Source organism: Anas platyrhynchos, chromosome 12, assembly GCF_047663525.1.
Source record: "Anas platyrhynchos isolate ZD024472 breed Pekin duck chromosome 12, IASCAAS_PekinDuck_T2T, whole genome shotgun sequence".
Taxonomy (NCBI): Eukaryota; Metazoa; Chordata; class Aves; order Anseriformes; family Anatidae; genus Anas; species Anas platyrhynchos.
Window position 1 is genome coordinate 10,068,873 of NC_092598.1, and position 15,684 is coordinate 10,084,556.

General features: G+C 36.8%; 1 protein-coding gene across 2 annotated transcripts in view; it reads left to right on the forward strand.

The window, feature by feature from the left end:
* The window catches only part of GARRE1 (granule associated Rac and RHOG effector 1), a 53,569-nt gene extending 38,313 nt beyond the window's left edge, over positions 1-15,256 (forward strand). For both annotated transcript variants that reach the window (XM_027466947.3, XM_027466946.3), the window contains 8 exons: positions 748-906; positions 4,554-4,651; positions 6,149-6,274; positions 6,832-7,820; positions 10,407-10,572; positions 11,427-11,561; positions 12,027-12,105; positions 12,687-15,256. In XM_027466947.3, the coding sequence (XP_027322748.1) occupies positions 748-906; positions 4,554-4,651; positions 6,149-6,274; positions 6,832-7,820; positions 10,407-10,572; positions 11,427-11,561; positions 12,027-12,105; positions 12,687-13,010 (2,076 nt within the window). In that variant the 3' untranslated portion in view covers positions 13,011-15,256. The remainder of the gene's footprint in view (positions 1-747; positions 907-4,553; positions 4,652-6,148; positions 6,275-6,831; positions 7,821-10,406; positions 10,573-11,426; positions 11,562-12,026; positions 12,106-12,686) is intronic.
* The last annotated feature ends 428 nt before the right edge of the window (positions 15,257-15,684 follow it).

Sequence of the window (15,684 nt, forward strand, 5' to 3'; positions counted from 1 at the left end):
TCTAAGAGAAACACAAAAGTCTAGGAGATAATGAAGCTAGGAGGCTATGAATACTGAAATTAGGTGGTTAGGTATCAAAATCTGCAGAGCAAAGTGAGCCCTTAGAGTTGCCCCAAGCAAGTGATGTACTTCAGAGCTTTTATCTTCTTAGGTTCCAGAATCAGTCAGGCCCATGCCATTCTAGTGCTGAGGGGCATGCTTTAAAAGGAATTTGATTGCAAAATGCTTTTTCCTTTCTTCTTACAAACTTTAAGCAATCTTTCAAAATATATTTAAAATGTATTTTTAAAAGTTGTGGAAAAGTTGATCAAATTTTCAATATAAAGAAAAGGTAACCATTCAGAAGTAATTTGGGCAATTTTAATGAGCATTTTCACTGTTTCAGATAAAGCTAGTTCCCTGTTCCTGAAAGAGTTGAAACAACTCACAGCTTAAAATGTTTTTCTGTTGTCTTTGCAGTGTTTTTGTTTTTTTTTTTTTGTATTTTTCATTAACTGTTTTGCAAGAGCAAAAGCTAAATAGTGCTTATCGTGTTTGACTCTTTCAAATAGAGACTGTCTCCCATATTTCTATTCTGCAGTTGAGCTCTTACAGTTTCACGAGACTGTTTAGAGGTAATAGACATTGTAGTTGGTTGAAGAAGTTTTGAAGATTTATAGAACCAATGGTAAATACATATGGAGGCATTGGTATTAACATTGCTGAAACGTGCTTTGTGTCACAAAATTTTTGGTTTTTTTTTTTCAGCACACGATGCTGCAGTTAATTAAAGAAGCTGGATGCCATAATGGACTTACACCACGAGATGACTCTCCTGTTACTGAAGTACTAAATCAGGTTTGCCCTTCGACTTGGCGAGGAGCCTGCAAAACTGCTGTACAATTGTTATTTGGCCAAGCTGGACTGGTAAGTAACTATAGATAGGCTTAGCAAAAGAAAAAGATTTAAACATCCTGACCAAAAAATAGATATTTTGAGGTGTTTGGAAATTAATTTCCTATGTCTTCCTCTTCGTCAGTTTTTAGCACTGCAGCTAATTCAAGTTATGAACACGATGTATCCTCATGGAATGCAAGTTCTTCGGAGATATTTTTTGTAGTTGATAGGAACAGGAGAACATACTGTGTACTTCATATTCTCTATGGATTAGGGGGGACATAAGAAATTAAGTTCAACAGATAGATTTGAAAATCTTTCTATTTTGCTATAGATGACCATGTTAACGCTGCCCCTTCTCTTAGCTGCACTTTGAAAACTGCCATTTTTCCATTTCCTCTCTGATTTGAATGGAAACAGGCTTCCTGCTCAACAGAAGCCAGGAAGTCCTCTGCACCTGGCACCTGACACCTCCAACACAAGACAAAGCTATTAAATGATTTTGTGTAGACGTGTTCGTTACAAACAAACAAAAACCCAGACATTTTAGAGTAGCTAAGTACTGCTAAAAGTACTTCAATAACTAATTAGTGCCATATCTTCTTTTAATGAAGTGTTCACTCATAACAAATACATCTTTTTGAACTGTGAGTTCTCACTTACCTGGGCAAATAAAATGGGGGCAAGAGTGCAGTAGGATAAGAAGGATATGCATGCATAGAGATACACCATAACTGATGATGATTTTCTATCAAGAATTCTGAGTAAACTTAAATTAACTTATTAATTGATTAAACCATACATTTTTGGTATTGTTAATACATTCTCCAATAACAATGAATGTCAGATACTTCTATTTCAATATTCATTTTGTATTAGGTATTAGATATCCACTTCATGTTAAATATGCTGGAGAAGTAGGTTCAAATCATAGCTGAATTCAAGTGACTTGTATAAACAAGGGACAGACCATCAGTATCATAACAACAACATACCTGCCATCAGTCCTTACTTCACTCCAGTATGGTGATTTGAGGATAGGAAATGGTAGTGAGTTAAGCACTTTTAGGAAGGCATAAGATGCGGTATCTTTGTAGGGATGGAGAGCAGTAGTGGAATAGTAGGATTGATCAAATTTCTATACAATTGAAAATGTGTGTTAAATATTAATAAATGTAAATCAACTAGAAAAAGGGCCATGGTTAAGTGAGATTGTCTTCAGCTCTCATAGTTTAGGGTGGGCATTGGTATTAACCAATTTAGCTCTCATAGTTTAGAGAACAGCAGGGTATGGGAAATGAGGCCAAGAAAAAAACTGTTTCTCAGTAGCCCTGTGGGAGTGTGCTGTAATTCCTGACTTGGCTCCTGAACATCTAGATGAGGAATGCCTTGGAGGATGCTGCAACCCCCCACCACTTCCTTTTCAGTGAAACAAAGGTGTAGGGATTTCATTCTTGCCCTGATGAAATTTTGGGAGTGGCCTGAGGCACATTTTGACTCAGGAGTCTTAAAATCTGGTGTCCCCCAGTCTAGACATAACTAGTTAGACCTGCTGGTAATTAAAGTGCTGATATCCTACAGGTTTATCATAACGCAGGGAGAGCTGTCAGCATAAAACTTACTTAGACATTCTCCCAAATGGTAATGCTGGTGTAAGGAATATTACCTGAGTAGAAGCAAGAGTGTCTCCAAAGATTTTTGCCTGAATCTCTGGTTCTGAAAATAGCAGGTTTCTGTCTTCAAAGACATGATAATGAGCTATACACTTAGTAAAATACTTGCAAGCCTTTTCTCTTGGTTCGTTCTCACTTTTGATTTGTTAACAATTTGAAAGGGTGTGAGAGTTGAGTCCTTCTTTGTAATCTGTATACCATAATTTTTTTATAAGATTAATTATGCTTGTATGTAGTCTCATGCAATGATGAGAAACTGTAATTTATTTCGTTAAAGCATTCTTTGGGTGGAGATGAGGGAGGAAACACCTGTAAAACAAGAACAATAGATGTCTGATGCACAGGAAGCTATCCTCTAAGCACCCACCAGGCAGGGAGTGACAAATGTGTTTATTTTAAGTTTATTTTGCGTACAACTCAGATAAATGAATTGTGAGACAATATTACGCAGGCTCTTGACCCTGGAAAAAAAAGTCCAAGACCATAACTGCTATGGTGCATCACTTCCAGGAACTGATCTAGATCTGCACAAATGACAATTTTGCTTTTTGACTTAAGGGTCTCAGATGCAGATAGTAATTTTTCTTTTTCCCCCAGCTCCTGAGAAAATAACTATGTATCGTAGTCTCTCCTTAAACTGATTATATTTAGCAATATAGCTAAATCTATACCAAATTAAATAAAATTAACGTGGTATAAACCATGAAGAAATGTTATGTGGTTGCACTGTTATTAATTGAGAGGTATTTTCATGAACAGATAATAGCATGGTGCCTCGTATAACTGTGCTTAGACACGTTTTTTACAAGTTGGAATAAACTTGAGCAAGTGTTCAGAGACAACTGGAGGAAAACTAAGTCCCTATGCTAAAATATTGAAATGATGGGAAAAAGTTGTTGAACTATCATTGAATTATTTTGCTAATGCAGGAGAGACAAAATCTCAGCACTATTTATATTTCACATTTCATAACTAGTAAAAGACAATGAGGTAGAAGTAGAACCAGTGTAGGATGATTGCAAAAAAGCCAGTAATGCCCCTTGAGGCTTTTTATACAGAAGGACTTTTTGCCATTTCAAGGATAAATGGTACAGCTAATCTGCTAGTCACTGGAGCAAGAACTGCTGAGTGCTGCCAAAAAGCTGCTGGTTCAGCATGACCAAAATAGGAAATTATGGAAATGATCAAAAAGGCCAGCCCATGCAGACTGGACAACAACAGAAAGCAGAAACCAAATATGGAACTTACTATCACTGGTACTGAAGTTTAAATGAAGCTGAAGTGAATCCATTCCTTCTCAGTTTCCATAAAAAGAGTTTCATGACAGCAGATTAATTTTCAAGACTTTCATCTTCCATATAAATTCATGATATCTTACAGAAAGCTGAGAATTCAACAAATTGAACAGTCACTTTTCTTCTCTTCACTACTATTAATTCCCTGTTATAAATAGTTCCATTAAGTAAAGAAATACTGGTATAAAATTTTGTAACCATGAGTGTGGGTGGGTGGAGGGTATGTTTGTTAAAAATTACAAGCTATGAGAAGAGTTTGACTAAATACTATTTGTCTGTATCATGTTGTGCACTGCAGTTAGGTTATTTACAGTATTTTAATAGGTGTTTGGCACAATTACTACCTTAATAGAGCTCAGACTTCTCAAATGTAAGGGCTGTTACACAAAGCCATTGATAACTACCAGCTGCTACCTAAAGCAGCTGGTAAGTACATGTTTGATATGTAACTATAGTATGTAATTGGGAGGAATTAAGTCCTTGAAATGTAGGCTAATGTATTAAACTAATAATTTGGTATGCTTTCTTTTCCCCCGCCCCCAAGATATTAAAATAGAAATCAACTTATAATGATTTTGTGACTTCATTTGTTTTTATGTGGTTCTTTCTGCACCTGTAGCATGGCAGGGAGGTGAGACGATTGCATCTGTAATACAGGGGTGATAAAATAGAACTAATTCTGAAAATCGTTTCCCTTTTTATTTGCTAGGTGGTTGTGGACACAGCACAGATTGAAAATAAAGAAGCCTACGCTCCTCAGATAAGTTTAGAAGGATCCAGAATTGTGGTGCAAGTTCCATCAACTTGGTAAATAAAAATACTGTATTGTAGATCATACTAGTAGGTATGGCTGTTGAAGTATATGGGAAGAAATACAATGCAGTATAAATGGATCGGGGAATACTATGATCTACCTTAAATTCCTTTGCCTTGTGCTGATTGAATACCACCACTTCTCACAGATTGACCAACAGCTGTACTTTCAAAGACTTTCAACAGTCTTTGTACTGGTGCTCCCTCTGTTGGAGGCAGTGGAAGGGAGGCAAGGCTGGTGCACTGCAACATTCCTCTGAAGAGAAGAATGTAAAAGCTGGATGATGAAAGAGGAAGTTAAATATAAATCCAGAAATATTCCTGTTATGCTCCTCCCTGGCAGGTCCCCACAGCTGTTACCACAGGAAGGTCAGGCATCAGATGAGACGAAGGCAAGAGCTTTGGCCCTCTTAACTGAGCTTTCTTTAAGCGCTGTTGTGAACGCAGAACTGTGTTTCGAGAGATGCCATCCCTAGTGGCTTAATTAACTGCCCAGGAAAGCATATTAGAACTAATCCTCATTCTCAGGCGAGGACTTCTCTTTTGAAACAGTAATTTGGAATTAGAACACTTCCTCTCTTTCTTCAGTATACTCAGTGTTATGGGTTTTGGTGCAACACAAATCATTCATGTGAATCCTTAGTGAGATAGCCTGTCACTAATGGTACCACTGGCATGTCCAGAAGTACAAGTCAGCCCATAGTCTGTTTATCCAAATTCATCTTTAATTCCTCTGCTGAGTAGAAACTGGCACTTCTGTTCTCTTTATATAAAGTGCTCTATTGTGAAAGAGCGAAAAAACTGCAGTGCTCTGAGCCAGGGTTTGTGTGCTCTGGAAGAGCTCCGCCTACTGACACACAGCAACAGCGCCTGTTTACTCTTCTGTGCTGGAGGGCTCGTTAAATACTTGATAAATGTGTCAATACATAGATTTAAGTTACTCTGATTTCACCTTAATTCTGTGCCATCAATGAAAAAAATTCAGTATTTCTGCACCTTCACAGCTCAGTAGCATGTTCTACAGCCTATTGGATATGCTGAATCATTTTTCATTCTGACTGTGTCAGGCTGGGTGTTTCTTAGCATTGAACTCCTAGATTGCACTCAAGATGCAAGTGTCATGCACTAGCATTTTTGTTAAGTTTGCTGAGCACTCTTGCTACTTTCTTAAAAATGGGTTTTTGTGTATTTGTTTTTTCTTACCTCTGTGCTTGAATTATGCCTGCTCAGCTAAAGAGATAATCCTGATTTTAAAATGAGCTTAAAATTGGATTAGCTGTATATTCAACAATTAAAAAGAGAAACTGGGACTGCAGGTGCTGTCCTTAGGAGCCCTTGGGTGTTCATGCATTATACTGCCCTACTAGTTGTACCTTTATAGGAGCAGCAGTAGTGTATAAATTAGCCTTTTATTATCTGACTAGCACGGTAAAATTGTTTAATGTGAAATACAAAGATTTTATTTTTAAATGTTAATGTTGATGATTACAGGTGTTTGAAGGAAGATCCAGCAACGATGTCTTTGCTACAGAGGAGTCTGGATCCAGAGAAGACTTTGGGTCTAGTAGACGTGCTCTATACTGCTGTGTTTGACATACACAGGTGGAAGGAGGGAAGGTACATCTCTTCTTGAGCCTCATGTTTCGCTTTTTCCAGTTTAAACAAAGCCATCATCATTGAAAAGGCTGTACTGTAGAGTTCGGATAGCACTACTTCATCAGAAAGGGAAATCAGTAGTCAAACTTCCATGCAAGAAACTGGGACTCTGTATAGGTACCTTGTACCTGTTTAACATACAGAGATTTTCTTTTAAACAGCAGCTTATCCATGTGTATGGAGGTATGTTTCTCTTGCGTTAAAATACGTATATATAACATATTTTAAAATAAATACCTCCGTTTAGGTTTTGAAGCACAATTAACGTTTCTTAAGGAAAGGAGAGTAATAAATGCTATTGCAAATGTTAGTAATAGTTCAAATTCTTACCATAGTAAGAAGCTGATGAATTTAGCAATCTGAGAGAGACCTTTGCTTTTATTTCTTCCACTTTCTATTACCCAAATGCACATTTTTCTCCAAAATACAAACTCAGTTAAATTTCTTTAGACAACCAATGGGATGTTAGGATAAATTAATTTTTTTAAGTGGTTTGATAAATGTTTTTGTTGATGCAGGGAGCAAGCTTTGCCTTGTATTCAGATCCAGTTACAGCGTGAAATCTCAGACTTTGGGAATCAAGTTGACATGCCATCTGGAAATGGAAGCAAATCTTCAGGTGGTCTACAGAAGACGTTCTCAAAACTGACTTCACGGTTTACAAAAAAAACTTCCTGCACCAGTACAAGTAATAGTGGAAGTTATTCAATTCCCAATACACCTTCCAAAAATATCTTCATAAGTTCGAACTCAGAGGAGAAGACTAAAATGCCCACTAACATAGATGCACGGTTACAAAGCATTTTAAACATCGGTAACTTTCCTAGGACCACAGATTCATTACAGTCAATTCAGAGCACAAATAATCAAATAGTGAATGGGTTTCTAGTTGAAAGACGGGACAACTTCTTCAAACCAGATGAAGGAAAGGATGACAAAGGTATGAATTTACCAACTGACCAAGAAATGCAGGATGTTATAGATTTTTTGTCTGGTTTTAACATGGGCAAATCCCAGCAAGCTTCTCCGATGGTGAAAAGAAGGAACTCTGTTGCATCCTCTACAGGAACAGAGCAAAAATCAGGAACAGTACAACAGCAGCCACAGTCTCTCTCACACACACCACTGCATCCTTCTCAGCAAGGCTTGTCACAGCAACAGCAGTCACAAAAGCAGCAGCAGCAAATGCAGTATTACCAACATTTGCTTCAACCTATTGGACCACAACAACGTGCACCTACCAAATGGCTGACTAATTCTTCACAGCAGCCAGCCCAAGCTGTTGGAGCTGGATTGTCTCATATGAACCAGTGGAACAATCCTGGTTTTTCAGATTTAAGCTCTGATTTATACAGTTTGGGTCTTGTGAGCAGCTATATGGACAATATGATGTCAGAGATGTTAGGACAGAAACCACAAGGACCTAGAAACAATACGTGGCCAAATCGTGACCAAACTGATGGAGTGTTTGGGATGCTGGGAGAAATTCTACCTTTTGACCCTGCAGGTGTGTGTCTTTTCTTTATTACTTTTATAAGGATCCTTTTACAAAGAAAAGAGTACTGTTAGGTATTGCTAGCAATAATTATATCCTGGTGCTATTTACCAGATGATAAGGTGCTTAAGATGACAAGTTCTGACCTTTCCTATATGGATCACATTGAAGTGTTGAAACAGTTACTTAGAGATAATGTTCTTCCTATTGTTATTTTTGAAGTTGTTTAAAAGCATTGTTAACTTATGCATGTACGTATTTTGCCTCCCCCCCCAAATTATTTTTCCTGCTCTTTACCAGTCTTGAACTCTGGAGATACACTTGGATTGCATCTTTTCCATACCCCTGCATTTCAACTTCATTACTATGCAGTTTCATAGAAATCATATTGGTTTCTGCTCTCCAGCTGTTACTGCAGTGAAATGCTCTGATGTTGAAGGATTAGAGACTAAAGAGCAAGTGCCATGTGGTTTGCCATATGTATTTGAACCACCGATAAATTGTAAATTTATGGGGATTATTGTCAAAGAGGAAGTGAGATAACATTTTATATCCATAAGCATGTAGCCTGAAGGCTATGGAATTGATTGTAGAGTCTGTATCGAAGAGGAGATCAATGAATTGTTCTCATACTAGTAAGATCAACAGGCCAATCTATTCTCTCATAAATATAATTTCTGTTGGCATGGAACATAGCTACAGGAACTCTGTAGTATGCATTTATTAAAAGTGGTTGGAGGGAGGCAGCACTAGAACTAACAGGAAAACCTTTCATCAAACCACAAATCCTTCTCCTGCTGTCATCTGTGTATATGTGTGATTAAAAAAAAAAAAATTCCAATCAAATAGATTAGAAAGATAACCTCTTTTCATATAACATGCCAGGTTAAGCTGTGATGTAGGAGGTTTCAATCTAAGCTCTAGCTAGAAAGCTTTAAAAGACACACACGCACTTTCACTTTCAAACTTTCTTAGGATTTTTGTCATGTGAAACAAATAGATATACTTGATAAATATTTTTAGTCTGAAAAAGATGACTATTCAGATGAAAAGCTGCTAATGAAGAATTGATAAAATTGATGATTTTTCATGGTCAAAGACTTAAGTACCTACTAAAAATGTATTATGCCATACTTTTATAATCTCGAAGAACTTAATGCTTTATTAGTAGAAGGAAAGTTGATACATCTGTGTTTTTTTAAATTATCTTCACAGGTGAATCTATCTCATAAAAAGCTGTTTATCTGATGTGTTTTTACAGAGGTAAAAATCAACACAAGTTGCTATTTTTGAATATAAGAGTAATTGAATACCTAATGCTATCCACAGAAAAAAAAATCTGCATGCCCTTCAGAACCAATCCCTAGATCTGAGGATGTCTAGCTTCAAATCTCAACTTAAATTGACATAAGTATTTATCAAAGAAAACAAGTATTAGTGAGAATGTTTTGTTTCTGCACAGATGTCAGGTAGCTCTGTCCCGTGCTTACATGATGAAGGATGTGTAGAAACAAAGTTATCTTTGTTATAGTTTTAATTTGTATGCAACAAAACATTGCAGAGTTCTTTTCTAAGTGTGCTAAATGAAAATGAAGAAGCTTTTCTTCAAATGCTGAACTGAACATAGGGAAGCAATCACATGAAAGACATCTCGATTTCTGTTTTCCAAGCTGTGCACACTTCGATGTTCTTCGCTCTTTAAAACTGAGACAAGCAAGCCAGCAGCTGTGTGCTTCGTGTTGTGACTATTACGCATGTAGCTGAGAAATTTTCCGTAAATTCAGTCCAACTGTAAAGCCTTGGAAATTCAATTACACTGTCTCCTAAGAGTATTTTTTAACGCATACATAATTTGTTTTGATTTATTGGGCATTTAAAACACTTTTGCATTAAGGCTTTTGCTGTGTCTGCGCAAGGTAGTGCATACTGCTGATTAGGTATTTGGGAAATGTAAAGCATTTTAAGACTTGAAGATTTTTTATTACTATTATTTTAAGGATTACTGCTTTTTTTGGTAAATATCAGCCGTGTTCTGAAATACCATGTAGTCCAGGATGAGGATGTTTTCAAAATGGTTGTGTAGTCTTTGTAGGAAGTAGCTTCTGGTCTCTGTGTTCTGATGAGATCAATCTGAGCTTCTGATTTCTTGAGAAGCAAGCAGAATCACAGCATAGCTGGAAATCATGTTGCAATCCCAAATCAACGGTAGTAATTCAAATGTTTTTTCTCTGAGACTGGATAGACGTACAGCTTTTAATTCTGTCAGTGTTTGTTGGTTGGATGTTGGACCGTTCAGTGTATGGACATGATCTTAGTCGCGAATACTCATCCCTGAAGTATTGGCAAGGGGCAGGTGTATTTCCACCCAAGAATTATTATCTACCATGTACAGTGATACTTCTCTACTTTTATTAAAACCTGTCCTGTTAGTGTTCCTCACTGCTCCATCAAGAGGCATCAATTGTCTGGCACTTACTATCAGTGAGGGCGCTTACTTTCTCTTGGGGGATGGTCAAGTCTAGAGGATTAAATGAAGGGAGTAAGTGCAGTAGAAATAGCTGAATGTCAGCAACTGACTTCTTCATGTGTTTTATTCAGTGGGGTCTGATCCAGAATTTGCCCGCTATGTTGCTGGGGTCAACCAGGCTATGCAACAAAAAAGGCAAGCACAGCATGTTCGTCGTCCAAGCAACACACGTAGCAACTGGCCTCTTCCTGATGATCCTCACAAAACCTGGCCCTTTCCTGAGTATTTCACAGAAAGGTAAGAGATTGGACAGGCTGCTTTTCTTTTTTTTGGTGTTTGGATCTGCATTACAGTGAAGCTTGGGAGAACATGGGAACACAGGGTATTTCTTTCTGATTGCTGCTACATCTGTAAAAGCTGGAGCTCACTGTCACAAGAGAGACGGGAGCCCTTACCATGTTGATACTGAAGCGCTGACATTTGTTTATGTTCTTCAGAGTAGAATGGGTACTGAGTTTGACTCAAACAGAGGAAATAAGGGCTTTATAACAGATTGAAAACATTCCTATTTCAGTATTTTGAAAACCTTTAAATTGTATTTTTGATGAGGAGTGATGCAATGGAAGTTACAGCACCTGACTGAATTCAGCTTTCCAGATTTTATCCATTACATTACAGCAAGTATGTTAGTAGTACTTAATCTCTTCCAAGTAATAACAATTTATTATGAAGAAAGTGTTTCAAGAACCTCTGTCCGTTTGTCCATGTGATGATAGCTGTGAGTCTAAGGCTAGCTTAAAACCAGTAGAGCAAGTATGTATTCTAGCTCAGTTTTGCAGTGGAAGAGCTGAGAGCTTAGTGATGGCAAAACTAGTAATCATTTGTTTTCCTTTCCTGACCAGAAGAGACTGTGACAACTTTATATGACTTTAGTAGAATATACGAAGTGACTGTAACAGATAAAGCAGTAATGTGATCATTCAGAAGCAAATATGTGGAAGTATTCATGTTCCGTGTTTTACAAAAGAAAAAAAATAATAAATTTTTATGTTCTGTCATCTGTCACAGAGATTCAGCATAGCTAACTAGAGTATACAGTCTGGACCAGGCACCGTAAATACAAGGACTAATACAACTTTTTTGTCTTCCAGTGATGTGACAAACAGCTGGTCTGGTACTCAAGGAGATTCCGCCAGCTCAAGTGATGAGACCTCTTCCGCCAATGGAGACAGCTTGTTCTCCATGTTCTCAGGGCCAGACCTTGTTGCTGCTGTAAAGCAGAGAAGGTTAGCAAAATAACCAGAAATACACATCGCTTCATACGATTCGTGTGTTTTGATAATTTGAGTAGCCATACAAAGGATTTAACTCCTGCCAAGTAGATGAAGTCATATGAATGTCAGTGTGCATACTACACTGTTGATATGGATCAGTGTATAATGTGTCTGATCTTAATGCTAGGAATTCACAGACTGAGTTGTTAGCAGCTAAATCTTCATATAAATAAGTATCTGTGCAAATAGCCAGTTGTTGGCTGAAACACTGTATTTAACACTTTACCTTTCAGTAATGAATTTCTTGATGCAACAGCTTGTATTTTTACCTGTACTGAGGAAAAACATGCGGTACATATTCTGGGCTGTCAAGTATGACAGACTGAAACTACAGAATAGTGTATGGTAGTAGCAGATCAATGCAGGTGACTCATTAAGGAAAAAAACAGTAAATGTCACTCTCTTTTTTTGGGGCAGAAAACATAGTAGTGGCGAACAGGAACCTAGTACGCTACCATCGCCACCTCTTCTTTCTGCAGCAGACGACCGTAATCAGGTAAGCAGAAAAGGGCTTTGCTTAGTTATTTGCATTTTTCCTGCATGTGTGTTTTGGGCTCATTTTCACTAGGAAAACAATCAGAATAGCATTTGTACCTCCAGATTGCTTACCTCAGCTAAATCTCAATTCATTCCCACTCAAGTAGTACTAGATTATTATTATTTTTTTTTTTACCAGTTGCCAGATTTATATATTAAAATTGAAAGTGATTTAACGTTTCCCTTGTAGCAAAAATTGTAATGATAGAGAAAACAAGGTTTCACATTATGAAAGAGGTAACACAGACAACTTAAATTGTCTGTGCAGAGAAAACTGAGTATCACCAGTATCACTTGTCTTACTAGACATTTTGACTTACGGCAGGGCTACTACTAGTAAAGCCAAGTGCTTGAAGTAAATAAAGGTTTCTCAAAAGGCAAGTAAAAGAGTGAGTAGTTATATATATGCATCAGTTCTATTTTTAAAGATTAATCTTCTGAAATGTTGTTGAGAGGGAATAAGATACATTAAGTATTGTCTCAAAAGCATTTTGGTCAAACAAAACCAACCACAAAACAACTAATTATTTTTTTTTTCAGGATAATAAAACCAAAACCTGGCCTCCAAAGGCACCCTGGCAGCATGCGTCCTCTGTCACGAATACACTACCCAGTCAGAGTGCGTCTTTGTATCCCATGAGCAGCCCGGTCAGCCAGTGGAGTGACACAATGCAGATCCTCCAGTCACCTGTGTGGGCAGCAGCCAACGACTGCGCTCCAGCAACAGGAATTTCCTCTAGCTTTGCCTATGCGCAGCAACAGCAATCGCAGCAACAGGCTTCCCAGCACAAACAGATAAATAAGGGCTTTAAATCTTTTCCAGTAAAGCACGAACGCAGACCATCTTACCTGCATCAGTACTAAATGCTTTTCATATTGGAAAATGCAGCACAGGGCCAAACAGTCATAAACTACGTATCCTTTGTTTCATAACTGTGTATTGGCTAGATCCTGTTTATCTCATTAAATATGGAATTGAGAGGGCTTGGGGGCCAGGGGTTGGGGGGAGGATCTACAAACTCTTGAATCTTATTTGCAGTGCTGAGCAATATGGCCAATATGTTTGTTTGATGTACATGGAACAGCCCAAAACTGTGATTTAGAAATGCTTTTAAAAATGTGTATATTGCCTTTACTTTCAAAAGCTTTTTTTAAATAACTGCTGAAGGACTACCATACAAGAAACACTGTATTTTATAGCTATTTTCATATAGATTTATAGTTAAACATCTTACTGAAACACATTGAAGCAAATATATAGTGGTCACTTTGCTCAACACTGTGTTTAAATTTATAATGGACAAGCTGTAAAACCTTTGTATTCTCCATAAATGGCCTTTGGGCAACTTTTTTTTTTTTTTAATGAAGTACAACAGCAGCTTTTCACGTGCCACACAAGTGAGTTCATTATGAAACTGTTGCAGAAACAGTTGCGAAATTGAGTTTTGTGGTAGTTTCCTTACTCTAAGTATAGATCAACCGAACCACTCAAATTTGTGTCACAACTATAATCTGAGCTGCTTAAAGTAGATGGCATCTGTGTGGATAACGTGACACTGGTTTTCAAATACATAGATAACTTGTTACTGTTTCATTTGGCCAAAGGCTTTATCCACACAGTGCTCCTTAAATGTGTGAAATTATAGCCTAAAAGACTACTTGCATATATTTAAAGTCTTATTTCAGATGCTACAGTTGATTAAAAAATAATAATTAAAAAAATAAAAAAAAAAATTGTGAGCTGGCTCAGAAGATACTAGAACTGAAATGTGGGGTAGCAGTTAGCTAAAAGAACATTATTTTTTTTAAAAGGATATAGTAATTATTTGCAGTCAATATGTGCCATTAAGTGAACCTGTGGAATTGGGAATAATCTTCCAACCAAAGTGGATCTGGGAGTGACTGGTGCTTAAAAAGTGAAGAACAATGGTAAATATATGTATAGCTATCCCACTGTATATTAACTGAGATTACAGAAGATTCTTTATATAGTTAGAGCTTATTTAAATTTTCATATTTCATCTTTGAAAGAGTCTAAAAACCACAATATTTTCTGGTATAAGAGTTTTGACAGTATTAATCTTATTTTTGTATTTTTCTTAAGTCATATCATTCTAATATGTTAACTACTAGTAAAATGGGTTATTAGTTCTAACTACATAATTTTTCAATGAAGAGAAAGCACATTTGTTGTTTTTGTTTTTACAAACTAAGTACATCTATATCTAAAGATACCAAAAAATACATATATATATATATAAATAGGTATACACAACACTAAAACTATTAAACATGTGGGTATTTAAGACCCATCCACCTTTTTGTTTGTATGGTGACGGGCTATATTTGCAGGCCCAGATTGTTACCTTTTTGTGCTGTTTGAGGATGCCAATGTTGCCTGTATTTATGATATTGTCACCATGTTTTCTGAAACTTCATACTTACCATGTTTACAAAGATTTGTTTGCTGTACATAGACTTTTTACAGTAATGTGCTTTGCACAATCAGTGTGGCTTGTCTGTAAATTGTTAATGGTCTGTACTACTATAATTTTGAAAACCTTCTGCTGAAAATGTTAGTGGTTATTTAACTTGATGAATGGTTTTGAGTTTACTAAATCTTGTCATTTAGATCTAATATTAAATCCTAAATTTGGTTGTACTTACTGGTTATTCATACTAAGACCAAAATGGAAGTTACTGAAAACACTTAATTTTGAACTTTTCCTAACAAGTGCCAAAAATTACTGCTCTAATTTTTGCAGCTGATTCATATATACAAATGCTGGCAGGTTTCTGGACCTACAGAAGTGAACTGAGGAAACTAAGTTTGTCTGCATTTTGACCACGTAGGTGCTACTATGTCCTTTGCTTCCGATTGTTCTGAACACTGGTAACTTTAAGAATTGTTGCACTTGGCATATGAGTCTTGCCATTAAATTTCACTTACACTGCCAAGTGCAAGGGTTTGGTGCTTAGTTAACTTACCCTTATTGCAGTGCTTCTTGTGAATAGCTAATGCTTCTGAACTGGAACTGTACATTTTGTATTTTAAAGCTTATGTAAAAGTAAACTATTTGCTTTATTAAAGATATACATTTAATAGGTCATACCTGTTTAAAATATGCACCTTACTGAAAATAAGCAGCACCTTAAACTGTAACTTTGGTTTGTAAACCAAGATCTTACCTTCCTTAGTATGGGGTTATTTAGCAGTTTGGAAGTTGTCAACTGCCTACTTACTGATGCATAAAAAAAAGAACTTCATGCACTGTACAATCTGAACCATCTTTAAAGCTATTCTTTTACACAGACTGCGCTGAAGTGCATGATTTAGAGAAGGCCTTAGCGTTATCTTTGAACTAGGGCAGAGAAACATTGCTAAAACTTCAAGTTGCTTGTTTCTGGCAAGGTAAATATTTTTGGTGGTAGTGAGTGCAGAGTTACCTCTTTGTGGTTTGGGTTTTTTTTTAATTGGGGGAGGGGTATATTTAATTTATGTTTAATGGTGCCACAGAAACGCATGCTCAGGTGTACA